Source organism: Euleptes europaea, chromosome 3, assembly GCF_029931775.1.
Source record: "Euleptes europaea isolate rEulEur1 chromosome 3, rEulEur1.hap1, whole genome shotgun sequence".
NCBI lineage: Eukaryota > Metazoa > Chordata > Lepidosauria > Squamata > Sphaerodactylidae > Euleptes > Euleptes europaea.
Window position 1 is genome coordinate 123,171,569 of NC_079314.1, and position 21,941 is coordinate 123,193,509.

At 45.9% G+C, this 21,941-nt stretch overlaps 3 protein-coding genes across 3 annotated transcripts; all 3 read right to left on the minus strand.

Annotated features, from left to right (window-relative positions):
- Window positions 1-1,791: 1,791 nt before the first annotated feature.
- On the minus strand, window positions 1,792-2,748 carry LOC130474967 (olfactory receptor 5V1-like). The gene has a single exon (XM_056846657.1). The coding sequence runs from the start codon at window positions 2,746-2,748 to the stop codon at window positions 1,792-1,794; it is 957 nt and encodes a 318-aa protein (XP_056702635.1).
- Window positions 2,749-13,383: 10,635 nt separating this feature from the next.
- LOC130474970 (olfactory receptor 5V1-like) lies at window positions 13,384-14,367 on the minus strand. The gene has a single exon (XM_056846659.1). The coding sequence runs from the start codon at window positions 14,338-14,340 to the stop codon at window positions 13,384-13,386; it is 957 nt and encodes a 318-aa protein (XP_056702637.1). The 5' UTR covers window positions 14,341-14,367.
- Window positions 14,368-20,759: 6,392 nt separating this feature from the next.
- Window positions 20,760-21,716, minus strand: LOC130474971 (olfactory receptor 5B12-like). Its single transcript, XM_056846660.1, has one exon. It carries the CDS (start codon window positions 21,714-21,716, stop codon window positions 20,760-20,762), a length of 957 nt encoding a protein of 318 aa, XP_056702638.1.
- Window positions 21,717-21,941: the final 225 nt, after the last annotated feature.

A 21,941-nucleotide genomic window follows, 5' to 3' on the forward strand; every position in this document is an offset into this window, starting at 1 on the left:
CGGCAAAAGCCCCCTTTGGCTTCCCCCCCCCACAGAAACTGCTCCCTCCCCCCCCACACACACAGACTCTGCTTTCCCCCCCACACACACACAGAAAAGAAAAATTACAGATTAAAGCCCCCAAAGGGGTCTTACTGTGGCTGCCTTCTGTTCCATCAGGAGGGGCTGGGAGGCTGGGTAATCCAATATGATTCCATTTGTATCCAATATAAGATCCATATGTATGCATCTCTCGAGGGTGATCCATTCATCCCAATAGGGAAAAGGGGAAAGCCCATATCTCGGGGGGCCCTGACCCAATGTTTACAAAACTTGGGTGGTCTCTTAAAAAGCCTTGTCTGAAGCTCCGCTGAAAGTTTGGGGTCGGCACACCCAAAAATGCGCCCCCTGCAGCCACGGAAAGAGAAAAGGGGGGAGCCGATATTTCAGCCCCCACTGAACCCATCTTTACAAAACTTGGGTTGTCTCTTAAGAGGGATTCTCTGAAGCTATGATAAAAGTTTGGGGGCTGCACCCCCAAAAAAGCGCCCCCCGCAGCCACGAAAATGGAAAAGGGGGAGAGGAAAAAGGGGTGGAGCCCATATCTCGGGACCCCCTGACCCAATGTTTACAAAACTTGGGGGGTATCTTAAGAAGCCTTGTCTGATGCTCCGCTGAAGGTTTGGGGTCGGCACACCCAAAAATGCGCCCTCTGCAGCCATGGAAAGAAAAAGGGGGGGAGCCCATATCTCGGGACCCCCTGACCCAATGTTTACAAAACTTGGGTGGTCTCTTAAGAAAACCTGTCTGAATATCCCCTGAAAGTTTGGGGTCTGTACCCCAAAAAATGCGCCCCCTGCAGCCATGGAAAGGAGCGAATGTGCACAAGCACCCCCTCACACACACATGAGGATTTCCCTCTCTCTCTCTCTTTCCCCGGCCGGGCTGCACATCAGCTGATTCCTCCAGTACTCAATCCTGACTGATTGGCCAGAAGAAGACCCAGCTTGGCCACCGATTGGCCGGGGGAGGAGAATGCTGCTTACTGACGGTTATGCTGCTTACTGACGGCCCCGAATTGGCCGAATTTATTCGCGAACTCCCGAACTCGCTGAATTCGGGCCCCCCGGTTGCCCGCCAGTTTTGAGTTCGGTTCCTCCCGAACTAAAAACTGCCGAATCAAGGGAAATTCGGCTGATTTTCAGTTCGGGCCGAACCGAATTGACAGCCCTATACTCTGCTCATGGTCAGTGGCTAGCTGTTACCAGGAACCCATAATGTGCACACTCTGACCCATAGGGCTGCTGATGTTGGTATGCCCCTTCCCCAATGGAGTTGGAGAGAGAGAGAGAGAGAGAGAGAGAGACAGAGAGAGACAGACAGAGAGAGAGAGAGACCGGAGACCTCCAGCAAGGGCAAGTACATTTTATTGACTAAGCAGCAGATAGGAAAGGTAAGAAAATAGAATCATTTAACAGCCATGGCGGTTCAATTTCAACCACTTCATACAACAACGTGAATCAGATCCTAGAGAGATCTTAGAACTGGGCATTCAGCAAATGGTCTGTGGCCACATGAGAGTTTTTCTCTTTTTTTGTTTCATTCTTTTTATTCTTTTGCCTTTCTAATTTTCTTAATTCTTGGCTTTAGTTTCAGTTCAGCTATTTGAATCTGTGTGCTTCTTAGTGCTTCAATACATCCTGCTAAAGCAAAATGAGAGAACAACTAACACTAGAAATTGCAAAACTTCCCAGCCAGTAGTTCTCCGGGGGAACAACACTGACAAATACCACAGAATGCCTCCCCCTTGCCCTAATTTCTAGTGTGGAGACATACAGACTTGCTCTGGCTTTCCAGAACCTTCTTCAGGGCCCCTTTCACCTCCTTGTTGCGGAGGCTATAGATGAGGGGGTTCATCAAAGGGGGGATGATGCAGAACATGGTAGAGACCAGAGTGTCGATCTCCAAAGAGTACCCAGAACTCGGTCTGTTGTAGTTAAGTAACCCATTTCCATAGTAAATGATGACAACGGTGAGGTGAGAACCACAAGTGGAAAAAGCTTTACGCTTGCCCGTGGTGGAATGGATCCTCAAGATGGAGGACAGGATGAAGATGTACGAGAGGATAGTGAACAAGAAGGGCGCCACGCCCACAAAAAGACTTGCCATGCCTAATGCCATTTCAATGGCCTGTGTATCACTGCAAGAAATTTTCATTAGCGGGGGAAGATTGCAGAAAATGGTACGAATCTGGTTGGTTTCGCAGAAGTACAAGTTTGAGCCAAGAGCTGTATGAAGAGCTGAATCCAGGAAGCCACAGATCCAAGTGGCGAAGGCTAGTAGGGTGCATACCTTGGTGTTCATGAGCAAGGAGTAATGCAGAGGTTTACAGATGGCGGCATAGCGGTCGTAGGCCATGATGGCCAGCAGCAGAGCCTCTGTCCCCGTGAAAGAGATCAGGAAGAACATCTGGGCCATGCACTGGTTGTAGGAGATGGTCTGTCGCTGGCGCAAGAAGTTCACCAGGATCTTAGGGATGGTGACCGAGGAGAGGCAGATATCTAAGCAGGAGAGATGGCTGAGGAAATAGTACATGGGGCTATGGAGGCTGGAATCCAGTTGAATCATAGTAAATATCATGAGGTTCCCCAATACAGTGACCATGTAAATGGCTAGGAATGGCAGGAAGAGGTAGATGTGGCTGTTTGGAATGCCAGAGAAACCCAGGAAAACAAATTCCACCACTCGTGTCTGATTCCTGATTCCCATTGAGAGCTCAGAACTCACCTGTACGGAGAGAAAAATGAGTGGAGAAAACACATCTTAGGCATTGTAATGAGCAACAACTCTGAGTGTTTTTTGGATTCCTCAAGTGGGTTAAAGCTCTGTGTTGTTATAAGGAACAATTGTTGCCCTCTGGGATATTGATTATATAATTATATACAGGGCAGAGGAAAAGGAACTGCAGAAGCCTTATCCCCCTGCCCTCAGGATTACCCTGTCCTTAACCCTCAGCTCATTTCTCCCAGCAAACCAACAGTTCATCTCCCTTTCTCCACCTAGGGTTAGCAGGTCGCTCTTTGCCATCGGGGGGAAATTTTTGGGGTGGAGCCTGAGGAGGGTGGGGTTTGGGAAATACTTCAATGCCATAGAATCCAATTGCCAAAGTGGCCATTGTCTCCAGGGGAACTGATCCCTATCTGCTGGAGATCAGTTGTAATAGCAGGAGATCTCCAGCCACCACCTGGAGGCTGGCAACCCTATCTCCACCAGATATTTATTTATTCGTTATATTTTTAGTCACCGCTGACCCTTGGGAATCTCACAGCAACTTACAACACTAAAACAGTATAAACGAGTTAAAAACAACATTAAAACAAATAAAACGTTAGCATTAAAATATGAAGCTATTAAAGTATGTGGCCAGCATCCTCCCACCAGCAAAATACCCCAAAACATATGAACTACACTCCAAAGGCCAACCCAAAGGCCCTGTGGAAAACTGGCAGCTGCATTCTAGTCCTACACTAGGGTTGCCAACCTCCAGCTACTGGTAACCAGTGCTAATCAGTATGTAGTTATTGCTGTGTTAAAAAGTTAAATGCATTAACATGAATAAAAAGTATAGGGACCTCATGTTAGGTCCGGCACTTTTCAATTGTGACAGGCAGGGGAAGGCTGTTGCCTCCAATTCAGTAAGTATGGTAAAAGGAATTAATCTATGATGTTTGTATTTGATTATAAATGTTTTCATTATTATTTTTTAGGTTGATGCCTTGATAAAGATTATTGAAACTTTACCCAATCCCGGGAAATAAAGTTGGCATGGCATGGCATATGGCACAGCATAGATTGTAAGGGCAAGTAATGCTCACAGAAAAATTGGCAATTACACCAGATTTGGAAAAATTGCAAGGGCATATTATGCCTGTGTATTCAGATATGTAAATCTGTATGTATGTGTACGAGATAAGCCATATGACTGTAAGTTTGTATGAAGTATATACAACATCCAGTAAAACCAAATAAGGTTTAGTTGTAAATTTTGTTCTTTATTTCGGTATTTTTCCATACGGAACACAGCAATAACCTCCAGGTACTAGCTGGCAACCCTAACCTACCCACTGATGACACCTGGCTGAAAGGTTTGCCAGGCTCATCTTCACTACTGGCGGGAGGTTTTGGGAGTGGAGCCTGAAGAGGGCAGGGTTTGGGGAGGGGAGGGACTTCAATGCCGTAGAGTCCAATTGCCAAAGCGGCCATTTTCTCCAGGAGAACTGATCTCTGTTGGCTGGAGATCAGTAGCAACAGCAGCAGATCTCCAGCTAGTACGTGGAGGTTGGCAAGCCTAACCTCTGAGCTTTCTCCCTCTTTCCAGTCCTGCATCTCCTGTTGTCAGTCTGAGATTTCCACTGCCATCACACGCTCTCTCTCTCTCTCTCTCTCTCTCTCTCTCTCTCTCTCTCTCTCTCTCTCCCCCCCCCCCAGACTGGACTTCTCCTCTTTCCGCCCAAGCCCACCAAGAGGAGGTTGAGGGCGGATGTGATTGCTCTCTTTAAGTATTTGTAGGGCTGTCACTTAGAGGAAAGCAGGAAGCTGTTCCTGTTGGCAGCAGAAGATAGGACTCACAATAATGGGTTTAAATTATGTGTGTAAAGGTACTGGTTGGATATTAGGGGGTAATTAAAGTAAGAGTTATTCAACAGGGGAATCGGCTGCCTAGGGAGGTGATGACTGGTGGTCTTTCAGCAGTGGCTGGATGGACACTTGTCAGGGATGCCTTAGGCTGATCCTGCATTAAGCAGGGGGTTGGACTAGATGGCATGTAGGGCCCCTTCTGACTGATTCTCTGATTCTATGGTCGTAATGAAAATAAAAGAGTGGGGGGGGGGGAAGCAGACATCGGAAGGAGTGTTCTTTCACAAGGTGGGGCAAACCCAGGCACCCGGAACAATAACAAGAGGTAAAGAGCTAGAGTAGAACCTGATAAAGGAAGTGTTGACTCTGGAAACCCCTGAAAGCATTTCTGGAAAGCCCTGAAAATCTGGGTCTCTAAGGTGCTAGTGAACTCCAATCTGGAAGAGAACAATGATAACTTACCTCTTACTGGTGCAAATGCAAAAATAATAAAAAAAAACCTCTAGAAGTTCTTCTTCTAGTTGACCTCAGCAAGAACCAAGATGCAGCTGCTGCAGTCAGTGAATAAATGCAATGGATGGGTTCAGCATCCAGAATAGCCTAGTGCTGTCAAAAAAAGTGTGGAGAGTAAGTAAAGCTCAGGGCACAATAGGTGATGTCAGTGGCTCCAATTTTAAGATGGTCTGTATAACATCCAGAGTTTACGAAGCTGTAAGATGCTACTGGCATATTCATGAACATAAGTTCAGTATAAGGCAGCTTCATGTGTGTGTCATGGCTTGAGTTTGGACTAGAACCCAGGTCTCTGCACTCCTAGCCTAGTATATTTCCTGGTAACCCCGACAGCTTCTTTTCCACATTTCAGTCTCATCCATGGTACAGTGCAGCGTGATACTATAGCTCACTCCCAAAATATTGATTGTAAAGCATTTCATAATTCAGAATTACTAACAAGTGTCCATATAAAAGGGGAACGGTTCCATTTTACTGGTCCTTGTGAATAGCCCAATCCTAATCATCCTGTGTAGAGTCTGGCTTACAAAATGTATTGATCACCTTATGAATTCACTAAAAACAGTAACACCAGAAAAAAGTTAAATCCATCTAACATAATGCCTGACAAGATTGAAGGTTCGACATTCTTTCCCTGAATTTAACGAGTTGACCAGATGGAAGGTCACACTTTTCTTTACGGCTTCTGATGGGAAAATGCTGCACTACCTTGTACGTCTCTTCCCTCCGTCTTTTCCCATTCCAGTCCATGGATTTTCACATGCCAGTTCACAATACATAAAGCAAGTACCATGTCCCCATTTCCTTTCTTTCTTAGTTCCTATGACCCATAGGTCCTGAGCAGTTATTTCTTAGAGGAAAATATGATGGAGAGAGATTTGGCCATGGCCAATGTTAGTAAGTGTTTTCTAACAAAATGTTAGAAACTAGTCTCCTTTGACATGTGGTGTTGGAGGAGAGTGTTATGGATACCGTGGACTGCCAAAACAACAAATCTGTGGGTTATAGATCAAATCAAGCCTGAACTGACCCTAGAAGCTCAAATGACTAAACTGAGGCTGTCGTACTTTGGTCACATTATGAGAAGGCAAGAGTTACTGGAAAAGACAGTCATGCTAGGAAAAGTTGAAGGCAGCAGGAAAAGAGGAAGACCCATCAAGAGATGGATTGACTCAATCAAGGAAGCCACAGCCCCAATTTGCAAGACCTGAGCAAGGCTGTCAAAGATAGGACATTTTGGAGGACTTTCATTCATAGGGTCGCCATGAGTCGGAAGCGACTTGACAGCACTTAACACACACACAATGTTATATTTGGATCTCTATCCATCAGCAAAAAGGGGACTATTTTGTCTCCTGTTATGGGGGCAGGAATTCTCGCCAATATGGGGGTAATCCATTTATCTCGGTGGTGTTTAAAGAGGGGGCATTCCATCATCTTATGAGATAATGTGTCAATTTTCTTCACAACCCCATTTCAGCCTTTATAAGCATTTGGACAATGTCTGTGCAATCTGGTATCTTCCCTTCCACTTCGGTTGCACAGAGCATGGACATGGAACATAGGACTCAAGAGGCCACTTAGCATTCAGGGAAAATGAAGCTTCCTCCTCAGCCGCTGCTTCTGCTCATGTTCATTTCCTCTGGTGCCTGCCTCTCGCTCTCATCCCATCTCTCTATCCCTTCTCTCAGCTTCCCCACCCAGTCTTTACACTGCCGTGTCCTTGGAGAACAATTGTTTGGTGGGGGCTTCCGGCTTCCTTTACTCTGGAAAGCACAATGTACCAATGTACATGCGTGTGTGTGTTTGAAGTGCCATCAAGTCGCAGCCGACTTATGGCAACCCCTTTTTGGGGTTTTCATGGCAAGAGACTAACAGAGGTGGTTTGCCAGTGCCTTCCTCTGCACAGCATGTACATAAGCGCTGTCAAGTCACAACTGACTTAGGCAACCCCAGCAAGGGGCTTTCAAGGCAAGTGAGAAGCAAAGGTATTTTTGCCATTGGCTTCCTCTGTAGAGTCTTCCTTGGTGGTCTCCCATCCAAGTACTGGCCTTCCTTAGCTTCCAAGATCTGAGTAGATTGGGCTATACCAGGGGTCTCAAAACTGCGGCTCCAGAGCCGCATGTGGCTCTTTGGCCAGTTGAGTGTGGCTCTCCGAACTTGGTTTGGAGCACCTGCTCTTGCTCCCGCTCGTGCCGGCAGCCGGGCTGTGGAGCCGGTGCACTTGAGAGAGAGAGAGCGCGGGCGAGTGGGCGCGCTGTCTCCCCCACACACTGTGGAGAATGGCTGGGTCCCCCTTGCCCTTGCCCTCAATGGTTAGGAGGCTAAAGCCTCCCCTCCCCTCTAGCCAAACGATTTCTGGGCGGGCGGCTCGGCGGTTCCTGCCCCCCCATCAGCTGTTGGGCAGGGCGGGCTTCCTTTAGTAGACCTGGCCTCCGACTGAGTCCCATTGGGAGGCCATGTCTACCCACTGGCTTTCTTGGCAGTAGACCTGGACTCTGAGGAGGGGAAAAAGTCCCCCTTCAGAGGCCAGGTCTACCAATTGGCTTCTATGGGCCTCCGGAGGCCAGATCTACTGCCAAGAAAGCCAATGGGTAGACCTGGCCTCCCAATGGGACTCAGCCGGAGGCCAGGTCTACCAATAGGCTTTTATGGCGGTAGACCAGGTCTCCAGACAAGGACTCCGGACGGTGAGGGGGAAATGGCAGGGACTTACAATTTAATTTTTATCAATAAATAAGATTACTATTAAGTATGATATCAAGTTTTATTCAGTGTACCTATAGTTTAATTAAGACTTAAAACTTTAATTAAAGTTTATTAAGTTAATAAACAGTGTACCTACCTATATAGTTTAAGTTTAAGAAATTTGGCTCTCAAAAGAAATCTCAGTCGTTGTACTGTTGATATTTGGCTCTTTTGACTAATGAGTTTGCCAATCCCTGGGCTATACCATGCTGCCTTCCCTCCAGAGCACTATGTACATAATATTTATTTATATATATATATATAAACTATATGTGTGTGTGTGTGTGTGTGTATGTATATATGTATATATATTGTTTATTGTGGCACGTTTATCTTGCTATCTAAGAAGAATATGAGTAGTTTCTCCTAGAAAGCATCTCACCTTTGCATATGGATGGATGGATGGATTCCTTCTCCTCCAGTTCAGCTTCAGTTCATGTTGGGAAGGGGAACCACATGGCCTTTCACGTTTCCTGCTGCTAGACTGCAAGGTTAGACTTGAGATAGTGCCTAGCGTGAAACCAGCAGCGTGGTTGCAATTGCTAGCCCACAAAAGTGGCCCCTATAGTAGGTCTGGAAGGGCTCTCTCCATCTTCAACATGAAGAGCATGTCTCTGCAGCCAGTATTGTACAAGGCTGAGGTTGGCTGGAAGTGAGAATACTTTACTTGGCCTGGGGGCCTTGGGGATGAACCTCGTTTGGAAACCCACAGGGAATCAATTGTGTATAATTGCTTGAAGCTCCAAGAATCAGTGGCTCACATGGGGCTTCTTAGCAGACTCAGTTAAGCCATGCAGAATGGATGTTGCCTCATACTGTCAGGGGATACACACCTTAAACCCACAGTGGGAACCAGGACATGTGAAGTGTAGCCTAGGCAGATGGCTTTGGAAAAACACCAACGAGTTCTAAAGTTTCTCTCCCAAAGTGCTGCCTGACCTGAATGCTTCTTACCAGTTCAGTCTGCAAGCTCACACGCTCACAAGAATTGAGACCAACCATATGACCCTCTCGTAGGCTGTCTGAGGTCTATTCTTGCTTCTTTCTGTCTTCATGCTGGGAGCCAGCATGGTGTAGTCGTTAAGAGCAGTGGTTTGGAGTGGTGGACTCTGATCTGGAGAACCGGGTTCGATTTCCCACTCCTCCACATGAGCAGCGGAGGCTAATCTGATGAACTGGATTTGTTTCCCCATTTGTACACATGAAGCCAGCTGGGTGGCCTTGGGCCAGTCACACTCTCTCAGCCCCACCTACCTCACAGGATGTCTGTTCTGGGGAGGGGAAGGGAAGGTGATTGTAAGCTGGTTTGATTCTCCCTTAAGTGGTAGAGAAAGTCAGCATATGAAAGCCAGCTCTTCTTCTTCTACCTACTTCTATAGAAGGTAGATTCTACCTTTCCACACATAATATACAGAAGGCTGTTTACAACAGATTAAAGATATTTGTGCTTTAAAAAAATTGTTTACAATGCTCCAGCTTCCCCCACTTGAATCCTCCTGGAGGGAAATGAACTTGCTAGTGCTGCTGTGCCCTGGCACTCTCCAGGATTAGTTACCGTCATGACGTTTATTTGGGGTATCCTTCAAATTGGTTCAGAAACTTCAGAATACAGATTATGGGCCTTGCTGGCGTTGAGAAACACATTCATGCTAGTTTTGCAGGAATGTCTCTGATATCCCATTGTCTTCCCATGCTGGATGGAGAACTGTACTCAAAGAGTGCATAAATGCTTCATACTTGATAGACTATTCGATTAGCAGAGTGCTCACAGGTCATGGCATGGCAGAATTACCAGTGGTGTGAGTTCTGCTGTACAGAATAAAGTAACTCTCAGAGCCTTTTTATCTTAGCTAATATGAGTCCTTTATTGTAAGGAACCCCATCCTAGATAGGATAGCTAGTCTAGCTAGCTGGATGGATAGAGATGCAGGACGCATGTCTTGTTCCCATGGTAGCAGGATGGAGAGAATGAGTGGGAGAGAGAGAAGGCGGCTGGAAGTAAGGAAGATTCCCTGAGAGTAGCAATCTACACCTAAAAGGGATAGCATCAGAGCAGTAGAAAGGGAGGCATGCGCAAGTCCTGACTAAAGTTGTGCGTATTGATATACCCTAACCTAAAATAAAGCCAAAATTAGCCATTTTGGCAATATTCGGGTTTCAGGTATGAATACCAAAACCTGGGAATCTGGTCTAGAGTGGTTCTAGTGTTTTGGGAGAGAGAGAAAAAGTTCAGATTCTACAACTTTCCCTTAATAATTATCTCTTTAAAAACTTCATGAGCCAGCATGATGTAGTGGCTATGAGCTGCCAACTCTCACCTGGAAAACCAAGTTTGATTCCCTGCTCCTCCACATGAAGCCTGCTGGGTGATCTGGGGCTGGTATAAGTGCTTCAGCACCTCCATAAATGCCCCTTACACCAGTGCAAGGGGCATTTATCGCTGGCACCAGGATCATGCTGCCCCCTGAGTGCTTTCAGCCCCACCCCCTAGGGTTGCCCTGTAAGTCTTCTTAATGAAGATAAACAAGTCACTTTGCGTGTGGCTAAACATTTGGCTGCTGTAGTAAAATCACTTTTTTACTCAGGAAGCAAATCTTAGGCTTCCCTTTCAAGTGTGTGATGGCTAGCTGTTTATAGCTTCTGTTGCAAAAACAATAATTAAGAAGAATTCATCAAATTCATCAAAGACTACAGTCAACAATATCCATGCAGATTAGCTTTGGATTTCACACATTAACAGATCACTTGAGGATACAATGGTTCCATATTAACATACCATACCCTCATTAGCACATTATCTTGATACTTACAGGACAATGGTTTGCACATTACCTTTGTTACTGTTTGCAGGACAATGATTCAGCTCAAACCCAACCCCTTTCTGACTATATATTACTCTTCCTACACACTTGACACTGAGAGTCACTGTCCTTCAGTGTTACTCCTCTGAAGATGCCTGCCACAGCTGCTGGCGAAACGTCAGGAAAGAAAATTCCAAGACCACGGTCACACAGCCCGGATACCCTACAAGAACCGATGAACTCTGACCGTGAAAGCCTTCGACAATAATTCATCAAATGTTGCTTCAAACATGAGGGAAATCAAAGACGAGCTCACTCATGGGTAGGGCTGTCAATTCGGTTCGGTCCGAACTGAAAATCAACCGAATTTCCCCTGATTCGGTGATTTTCAGTTCGGACGGATCCGAACTCAAATCTGGCGGGCAACCGGGGGGGCCGAATTCAGCGAGTTCGGGAGTTCGCGAATAAATTTGGCCAATTCGGCCCCCCCTTCACGGGAGCCCGCTGAAAGGCGCGGGCTGCCCTTTAAACTGATCTGCGCCTCCCAGCTGGGAGGCTCAGATCGGCCGGGAGGCACAGATGAGTTTAAATGACAGCCCCCCCCCTTCACGGGAGCCCGCTGAAGGGAGGCGGGCTGTCATTTAAACTCATCTGTGCCTCCTGGCCGGGAGGCACAGATGAGTTTAAATGACAGCCCCCCCCTTTATGGGAGCCCGCTGAAGGGAGGCGGGCTGTCATTCAAACTCATCTGTGCCTCCCGGCAGGGAGGCTCAGATCAGTTTAAAGGGCCCCCGCGCGCCTTCAGGGAATCCCTGAAGGCGCGCTTCGGCCGAATTTCCCCCCGAACTCCAGATCCCCCCGAATTACCGGGGATCCGAAGCGGGGGAGTTCCGACTTCGGCACGTACCGACCCCACAAGGGTCAAATTCGGCCGAATCCGAACTGTACCGAATTTTTTTTTTTGACAGCCCTATTCATGGGTACCTGCTCCTCTGAATGTATGTGCTTATTGGAAGGGCAGGCTCACAATGATGCTGATTTTTTTTTCTGGCAGGCTGAGGAGAAGCAAGAATTAGAAAATTCCATATGGGTCTCCTAGGCAGGGGATCTGTGGCAAAGATGCCCGCCTCCAGGCGGGACTTGGGGATCCCTTAGGATTACAGTTTATATCCAGACTATAGAGGACAGTTCCCCTGGAGAAAATGGATGCTTTGGAGGGTGGACTCTGTGGCATTGTACCCCATTGAGGTCCCTGTCCACCCCATGCTCCACCTCCAAATCTCCAGGAGTTTCCCAACCTGGAGCTGGCAACGCTACCACCCCATCCTCCGCCAGTGGTTGGGGGAACCTGGCAATGCAGGTGTTGCAAACAGGATGAGAAGATGTCAAGGGCAAATGGCTGAACCAGGGAAGAGAGAGCAGTTGGCCTTTTCGGCAGTTAACAGGCTCTCAGTACAAGTCCAGAGGTTATCTGGGGCAACAATTTAGCAGAAGCCAAGCCCAAGTTAGACAACCTAATTCAGAAGTCATTTGCGAAGCTCCCTCAGACCAGGGAATCCCCTATGCATTCACCATCAGGGGTCTCCCTCCTGTGTTCCTGTGAACTATTTTATCAAGCTGTAAATGTACCAGATGTCATCCCTTCATTTTAAAAATTTTTTAAAATTGTGTGTGCGTATAAACAGAATGTAGAAAATGAAGAATATATGGGAAAAGATCCTAGATTTAAAAGACAATTCTTCACATCAGTGACAATTGTAATCATTACATCAGAATAATTTTTTTTAAAAAAGTATTAACAGATAATAATGTTATATGCAATACACAATAACTCAACCATGGTTGTTACAGGCAATATATAATATATTAATAGTAATAATAATAGTTTGACAGTGATCATTCCCTTAATCTTGAGGCAAATCATTAATATTTTACATAGTACTTATTAAGCACAGTATTGAAACTGAACATTATTGTAGGATCAAATTTATTATAAAATCAGATACAGAATATAATAGATTAAACCACTTGTAATATCATGCCGAATTATGCCGATATGATTCCCATTGCCATTTTTTTTTTAAAAAAGGCCTCCCTCCCCTCTCCCATCTACTTACCCACTAGCCAACCAGGCCTACACAGAACTCCCCGTGCCCTGCCTCCGGGCTCCCAGTAGCAAAGAGCTGCATGGCCAGGCAGCCATAGCTCTGCCCAGGCATCTACAACCTCTGGTCACCACATGGGGACTGAGGCAGCTCTGCGCCCACCACCACCACCACAGCTGCAGCCCTGGAGAAAGTAAGTGGGGGGAAGGGGAAATGGAGTGGGCAGTAAAATTCAGATTCGGGTCTAATAGACCTGAATTTTTTTTTGAGGATCTGGATATTCCCAAAATTGAGGTGGTCAAATATCCAGGTTAAAAAAAAAAATCAGGTCCATTAGACACAAATCCGAATTTTGCCGATTTTCTTTTGCACACCCCTACTCATTTTCTTAATTCTTGACTTTGGCTTATTCTGTAGCATGTTACTCACATTTCAGTACCCTGTTCCATTCAGTTCAGCTATTTAATCTGTGTCTTCCTTACTACTTCACTACAGGAAAGAATAAGTTGAGTTCATACCAGAATTCACACAATTCTGCAGCCCAGTAGCTCTCAAGGGGAACAATACCGACAGGTTCCACAACATGTCTCCCACTTGCCCTAACTTATAGACTGGAGGTGTTTAAACTTTCTCTGGCCTTCCAAAAACTTCTTCAGGGCCCCTTTCATCTCCTTGTTGCGGAGGCTGTAAATGAGGGGGTTGACCATAGGGGTGATTATGCAGTACATGGTAGAGACCAGAGTGTCAGTCTCTAAAGAATAGCCAGCACTTGGACGGTCATAGTTAAGTAGTCCATTTCCATAGTAAATTATTACAACAATGAGGTGAGAAGTACAGGTGGAAAAAGCTTTGCGTTTGCCAGTAGTGGAACGGATCTTCAAGATGGAGGACAGGATGAAGACATAGGAGAGAATGATGAAGAAGAAGGGTCCCCCAGCCACAAAAAGGCTTGCTATGCGGAGAGTCATTTCATTGATGTGTGCATCATTGCAAGAAATTGTCAACAGTGGGGGGACATCACAAAAGATGTGAGGAATCTGATTGACTCCACAAAAGAACAATCTGGAGCTGAGAGCTGTATGAAGAGCGGAATTTAGGAAGCCCCAGAGCCAAGTGGCAAAGGCTAGCAGGATGCACAGCTTGGTATTTATGAGGTGGGAGTAATGCAAAGGTTTACAGATGGCGGCATAGCGGTCATAGGCCATGATGGCCAGCAATGCAGCCTCCGTCCCTGTGAAAGACATAAGGAAGAACATCTGTGCCATACACTGGTTGTAGGAGATGGTCTGTTGCTGGCACAAGAAGTTCACCAGGATCTTCGGGACGGTGACCGAGGAGATGCAAATATCTAAGCAGGAGAGATGGCTGAGGAAATAATACATGGGGGTATGGAGGTGGGAATCCAGTTGAATCATAATAAATATCATGAGGTTCCCCAGTACAGTGACCAAGTAAATGGCTAAGAATGCCAGGAAGAGGTACATGTGACCGTATGCAATGCCAGAGAAACCCAGGAAGATAAATTCCACCACTTGCGTCTGATTCCTGATTTCCATTGAGAGCTTAGAATTCACCTGTAAGGAGAAAACAATCAACTGAGAGAAGACATACTGCATGGTAAGTGCATTTGGGATACTACTTGGTAGCTTGAAGCTCACTGAAGTCATGTGGAAGAAGTATGGTTCTGGAATAGTGCCTTTCATGGATACTGGAAGTGTAACCGATATATGGCTTCTTTTCTGATTTCTCCCCTCCTGACTCCACTGAAACTGCACTGTCCAACATCTCTGATGATCTCCCTAGCACCAAAGGGACAAGGTCTGTCCTCTGTGCTCCATACCCTGGGTCTGTCTGCTGCCTTTGATACCTCTGATCTCTCCCTTGCTTGATGAGTAGGATTTCTTGACTCTCTCCTCAATTCGTTCTCCTCCTATGTGTAATTGGTCATTCACTGTTTGAATGTGTGCGTGTGTTTTTCTCTGTTGTTGTTGTTTTATTTGTTTGTGGGGTACTCTCAGAGATCTGTCCCTGGCCCTTTCAATGCTTTTATGTTATGCTGGGTGTAGATGAGTTCTTCAAACTCTATCTGCCAGTCTATCTAGAACATTTTCTTCCAATTTTCTTCCAAGGAGCTCAGAGTTATTTATGTGATTCTACCTGCCTTCATTGCATCCTTGCATTACTGTGAGATTGTCACTCTGAGTTCCTTGGAAGTTCCTTGGGATAAAATGTCAGGCTGAGAGAAGGAGATTGGCCCAATGTCACCCACACAACTTCATGTCTGAGTGTCTGGATGAAAGTACCCCAGATCCCACATAGCACTGGCTCTCCCACTGAGCTTTCAGCACCACCCACACCCGAGGACACCCACCAGGAGCTTGGAACGTCCTCCCTCTCTTCAGTCCAACCCCTCCAATTGCCTGTCTCAGATTTCTGCTGAGATGTCTCATTGTCATCTCAGACTTAATACATATATTACAGACCGTACTTCTCTTCTGTCCTCCCAGGCTCTCTGTCTCTACTAGTGTCACCACAAAAGGGGCATGAATCACTAGCCTTATCAGAGAGCTGCAACTAGCCATCATGGAGAGCCGGAGTGATGTAGTGGTTAAGAGCAGAGGACTCTAATCTGGAGAACCAGGTTCGATTCTCCTCTTCTTCCCATGAAGCCTGCTGGATGACCTTGGGCCAGACACTGCTCTCTCTGAACTCTCTCAGCCCTACCTACCTCACAAGATACCTATTGAGTGTGTGGTGAGGGAGAAGGGAAGGTGATTGCAAGCCACTGAGACCTCTTATGGTAGAGAAAGCTGGGTATAAAAACCAACTCTTCTTCTTCCTTCTAAGCCCAATGACCTCACTTGATGTAGAAGGTTTTAACTCTGCCTAGGATTATGCTGTAAAACTCTTTTGCCACAGATATGGCCAGGAGTTTAAGGGAACATTTTGTGGCCTTGACCAAAAAATCATGGAGGATGTCTCTGCAGGTCAGAAGCAGAGGGGGCCCAGTCTCTCAGCTAGACAAGCCCAATAGGGAGTCTAGAGCAAAGCTTCTTAAACTGTGGGTCATGACCCCATATGGGGTCACGTTACTGAATGTGGGGGTCACAATTTTTTTTTGCAACAGTAAAAGGTTTCTGAATCTATACCAAAGAATTGTTTTAAAAAATTTCTTTATGATTTATTATCAGTAAATGTTTACTTATTTTATAAACCTATATACCCAGGGTTCCGTAAAAATTTCTCAGGCAAAAAGGGGTCATGAGTGGAAAAAGTTTAAGAAGCCCTGGTCTAGAGCACTAGAACAGAGTAGCTTTGGGGAAGGCTAAGAAACAAAGGAGCAGCTCGGTAATGTGGCCTTTTGTAGATTAGAAACAGTCTAACCTGTATCTGTGTTGAGTCCCAGTCACAGAAGGATCTGAGAATGGCAAGAATTTCCAACTTCACAGAAACGAAAATATGTTTCCAAGATGGGATGTATTGGTTGAGGGCCAAAAGATGTTAATATATACGACAAACTTGTAATCACTATTTTTAAATAGGCTTTGTTACGAGAAAATGTAACAAGAATGAACCAACAGTTTATATATATATTTAGGAGGTTAAAGTACAGATAACTTTGCATGGTATAAGATAATTAATTAGCCAAGAATGTGCACCCTTATCAAGTGGGACTGGTAGCTATTGTTAGGAGATGGATATTAAAAACCTATAGATTTGATTGGGGGCTTCTTCTTAGAGGGGGCTTCTTGTTTGTGACATGCTAATCTTTGGGTAAGGTATTTTAATGGACTCATGTGATTGATCCCCTTTAATTATCTATGTAGCAATAGTGGATTCTGAAGTTGCCTGGAGTTAGTCAATTTGACGCAAAGAGGACCTCTGCTGCACTTGAGATAACTTTAATGGTTGTCAGTGTTAAGCACAGACTTGGAAAACTGTTCACTGGACCCCAAAGAATCATCTCTCTTTCCCTCCCTCCCCTGGCAAATACATCTATTCACATTCATTTCTTGTGTCTGCTTCTCCCTGCCCTCCCTTTTCTCTGTGCCCTTTTCTCACCTTCCCCACTGTTGATGTTTTGATTGAAATGTCCTTGGAACAAGATTTGTTGGTGGGATGTTCTGCTTACTTTACTTTGGAAAGCACAATGGTATTATAAGCAAATAATGTGTGTGTGTAAAGTGCCTTCAAGTCGCAGCCGATAACTGTGTTTTATTTTATTGAGGTACTATATTCATTGCATTGATTCAAGCTGCCAAAGTGGCAAAGACTGTTGTATTTCATTCTTGTATGTTGCAGTATTCTAGGAAAAATATATGCAGTACCCAATCCATTCTCCTGGACAGTTTTGAAACCTGAACAAACCGTAGCTCAGTAAAGCTCACCTGGAGGGGCTACTACCAGCCAAGGGGCTCGAGAAGCCCCCTCTTTTCCTGCCTGCAGATGGAGAGGGGTTTGTCCAGCTCCTGGAAACATGCCAGCTCCAAAAAGCTACTCACCTTTGCACATGGATGTCAAGTCAAGGCTAGATCACCCCTCCTCCTCCTCCTCCTCCTCCTCCTCCTCCAGTCTTTCTGTTCCTGTTCATCCTGTCTGCAAGATGACGTCAACTTAGCCGAGAGTTTTGAGGCTGTTTGTGCATGATAGTCCCAGACATGGAATCTACTCTGGATCTCGAAAGCCCCTCTCTGCTTCCAGCATGAAATCTCTGATGCCCCAGAGCAGCCAGAGGTATACAAAGCTGATGATGCCCAAAGGGCAGAGTTGTATTCTTGGGCTGGGGACCTTGGGGATGCTCCTGGAGGCTGGATTGCATGCCCTCAGGGAATGAGGAACACGGGCTGGAAGCTTGGAGAATTGGTATGGATTGTGTCTCGTGATGTCAGGGGAGGTAAATTTAATTTATACCCTGTGGGCTGTCCAGAACATGTCAACATGCAGTTGGCTGGCCTAGCAGTTGTTTCTAGCCTCCAGGTCGAGCCTAGGGATCCCCTGGAATTACAGCTTATCTCCAAACTACAGAGACCAGCTACCCTGGAAAAAATGGCTGCTTTGGAAGATGGACTTTGTGGCTTGTACCCCATTGAGGTCCCTGTCCTCCCCAGGCTCCACCCCCAAAACTCCAGGAGTTTCCCAACTGGAGCTGGCAACGCTACCCCCCAGTTCCTCACTGGTGGCGAGGGGGAACCTGACAACACAGGTGCTGCAAACAGGATGAGAAGATGTTACCGGTAAGTGAAAATGGCTCATCCAGGGAAGAGAGAGCAGTTGGCCTTTTCTGTGGTCAGTCCAGAGGTCACCTGGGGCAACAATTTAGCAGAAGAAGCCAAGCCCAAGTTAGACAACCTAATCCAGGTGTCACGTGCAAAGTGTCCTCAGACCAGGGAATCCCCTATGCATTCACCATCAGGGGTCACCCTCCTGTGTCCCTCCTCAGCCAACAAGCCCCTTTGAGGCTTCCTTTCATCAGCAAGCCTCTTACAGTTTCCCCTTTTTCCCATGAGCCCCACTCCACCATCTTTTTGTGCTTCCCCTTAGTCAAATGTCTCTGGGTTTACAGCACTTTGAGTCTTGGCCGGGCCCTTCTCCTCAGCCATTTAACTGGCCCACATCCTTCCTGGCTCCCTTCGTACTGCTGAAGCTGCCCACTAGCTCTTCCTGAGGCTTTCCCTAGTGTCTTCCCTGACAGTGAGTTCTCTCCTCTCGAGGGGCAGAATCTGCCTCCCCACCGGCCTTTTCTGCCAGTCTTCTTGGCTTCTTGCAGCATCAACAGCTCCAGTTCCCCTTGGGCATTCCTTGACGCTTCCTCCTCTGGCTTGCGCCTTCCCTCACCATTAGGGGTGTGCAAGAACTTTTTTTCTGGTAAATTTCAGGTTCGGGTTTATTGGCCCCTTTTGTGGGGGGGACTAAAATAAGCCGAATACCCATATTGGTAAACGGGTATTCAGCTTTATTTCCGGGTTTCATGAAAAAGCTGGATCCATTATAGTTTATGGAATTTATTTTCAATCCCCAGAAGGGAGGCGTTTTTTCGAGGTGGAGTCACCAAATTTGCAGGGACTCTCCTTAGACGGTCACAGAAGTTTGGGACGGGGATCCAATTTTATGGTCCTGCAAAGGGGCTGCCCCCATCCTCCAGGCATTTGTGAAAACTGAGCTGTCAATCGGTTTTCAGGCTCAGAAGGTCAGTGTTATCGAGGACTGGCAGAAGGAGCCGATTGGTAGGCTGGCGCCTCTGAGTCAGGGGCACCTCTGAGTCACTTTGCATGAAGTCTATGCAAATTAGCTTCCAAACTGAGGGAAATGGCTTAAATGCAAGAAAAATAAGGCACAGAAAACATTTCTTTTGGTGGAAAACGACATCCTGTGAACAGTCCTTTAATATAATCATTAAAAACTGATTTCAAGAGATGGTCACGGTGTAAGTAAATGAAACCACTACTCAGGGCAACCTTCCATTTGAGAGCAGGTTTTCATGAGGGGGGGATGGTGATATCGGAGCCAGCTGAAGTCTCGACCAAGGTGGCTCTTCTGAAGGAGATTATGCATCTGAGCCAAGGCAAATAGCAGAAACCTGAAAAAGCCGAATATCTATTCGTCTATTTGAGAATCGCCTATCCGGCTTTGTTCAGCTTCCCAGTTTTTAATATTCGGCTGAACCTTAACCTGAAAAAAACTGAAATGGTATTTTCAAGTTTATTTTTGGTTCGGGTTTACCGTTATGCCCAGCCCTTCCCACCATCTTTCCATCTCAGCTCTCTTGCGGCCTCTTTAATTTCATCTCCCTCTCTCATTACCAGCCTCGTTCTTGAATTACAGGACCAGCTGTCTTGTGGACGCCCACCTGCCTGAATTGGGAAGCCTAGGGTTTTCAACATCCAGGTGGCATCTGGAGATCTCCCATTATTACAATTGATCTCCAGGTAGCCAAGAGAAAATGGCTGCTTTGGAGGGAGGACTCTATATGGCATTATACCCTGCTGAGGTCCCTCCCTTCCCCAAATCCCAGTCTTTCCAGGCTCCACCCTGAAAATCTCCAGGTATTTCCCAACCTAGAGCAGGCAACCCTAAGGAAATCCCACCCAACCTGGCTATGCGTATGCCCAACTGCACCACCAGAGGTGCCCAGACAACATCCAGAGCTCATGGAGCCAGGTCACCGATCACATAAGGGAATGTGGTTTGAGGCCTTGAAACACATAATGACGTGTTTGATGGAAGCTTTAGATCCAGTTGAAGTGGATCTCCTGAACTTCTTAGAGAAGGACAAAAAGGCCTCAAACCACTGTCGATGGAATATAAGGAGAAGGATAAGAAAGATGGAAAGGCAGTGCCGATGACTTATTTTATCGTGCTGTAAAGGCACCAGATGCCATCCCTTCATTTTTTTTAGTTTTTTAAAATTATTGTGTGTGTGTGTGTGTGTGTGTGTGTATATAACAGAATGTAGAAAATGAAGAATATAAGAGAAAAGAACCTAGATTAAAAAAACAAATCTTGATAGGAGTTACAATTGTAATCATTGCATCAGAACAGAAAATATAAAAACAATTAAAAAGTATTAACAGATAATAAAATTATGTGCAATACACAATAAATCAACACTGGTTGTTACCTTTAAGACTCCTTAAAGGTAGAGAAAAGTGGGGTATCAAAACCAACTCTTCTTTTCAGGAATGTCTGAGTTTACCGAAAAAATTTAGGTATATTAGACACAAATCCGAATTTTAACTATTTTCTTTTGCACACCCCTACTCATTTTCTTAATTCTTGACTTTGGCTTATTCTGTCTCGTGTTACTTGCATTTCAGTACCCTGTTCTATTTGCTTAGTTCAGCTACTGAATCTGTGTCTTCCTGACTACTTCACTATGTCCCACTACAGCAAAACCAAAATCCAGTCAATACCAGAGTTCACAAAATTCTGCAGCCAAGTAGCTCTCAAGGGGAACACAAAACATCTTCTACTTGCCCTAACTTATTGAGTGGACATGTTTAGACTTTTTCCAGCTTTCCACAGCCTTGTTCAGGGCCCCCTTCACTTCCTTGTTGCGGAGGCTGTAGATGAGGGGGTTCAGCATCGGGGTGATTATGCAGTACATGGTGGAGAAGAAAGTTTCAGTTGCCAAGGAATAACCACCGCTTGGATGGTTATAGTTAAGTAACGCATTTCCAAAGTAAATGATTACAACAATGAGGTGAGAAGCACAGGTGGAAAAAGCTTTGCCCTTTCCAGTGGTGGAACGGATCTTCAAGATGGAGGACAGGATGAAGACGTATGAGAGAATGATGAACAGGGAGGGAACCCCAGCCATGAAAAAGCTTGCTATGCGGACTGTCATTTCGTTGATGTGCGCATCGCTACAAGAAATTTTCAACAGTGGTGGGACATCGCAGAAGATGTGAGGAATCTGATTGACTCCACAAAAGTCCAACATGGAGCTGAGAGTAGTATGAATAGCGGAATCTACGAAGCCCCAGAGCCAAGTGGCATAGGCTAGTAGGGTGCTTACCTTGGCATTTATGAGGTGGGAATAATGCAAGGGTTTACAGATGGCGGCATAGCGGTCATAGGCCATGACGGCCAGCAGGCCACCCTCCACCCCTGTGAAAGAGATCAGGAAGAACATCTGTGTCATACACTGGTTGTAGGAGATGGTCTGTCGCTGGCGCAAGAAGTTCACCAGGATCTTTGGGACGGTGACCGAGGAGATGCAAATATCTAAGCAGGAGAGATGGCTGAGGAAGTAATACATGGGGGTATGGAGGCTGGAATCCAGTTGAATCATAACAAATATCATGAGGTTCCCCAATAAAGTGACCAAGTAAATGGCTAAGAATGCCAGGAAGAGGTATGTGTGGCCGTTGGGAATGCCAGAGAAACCCAAGAAGACAAATTCCACCACTTGCGTCTGATTCCTGATTCCCATTGAGAGCTCAAAACTCACCTGTAAGGGGAAAACAATCAACTGAGAAAAGACATCCTGTATGATAAGTATATTTGAGATACCATCCGGCAGCTTGAAGTTCATTGAAGTCATGTGGAAGAAGTGGCATTCTTGGAATATGCTCCACATGGATACTGGAAGTGTTACCTATACCTGGCTTCTTTTCTGGTTTCTCCCCTCCTGACTCCACTGAAACTGCTCTGTCCA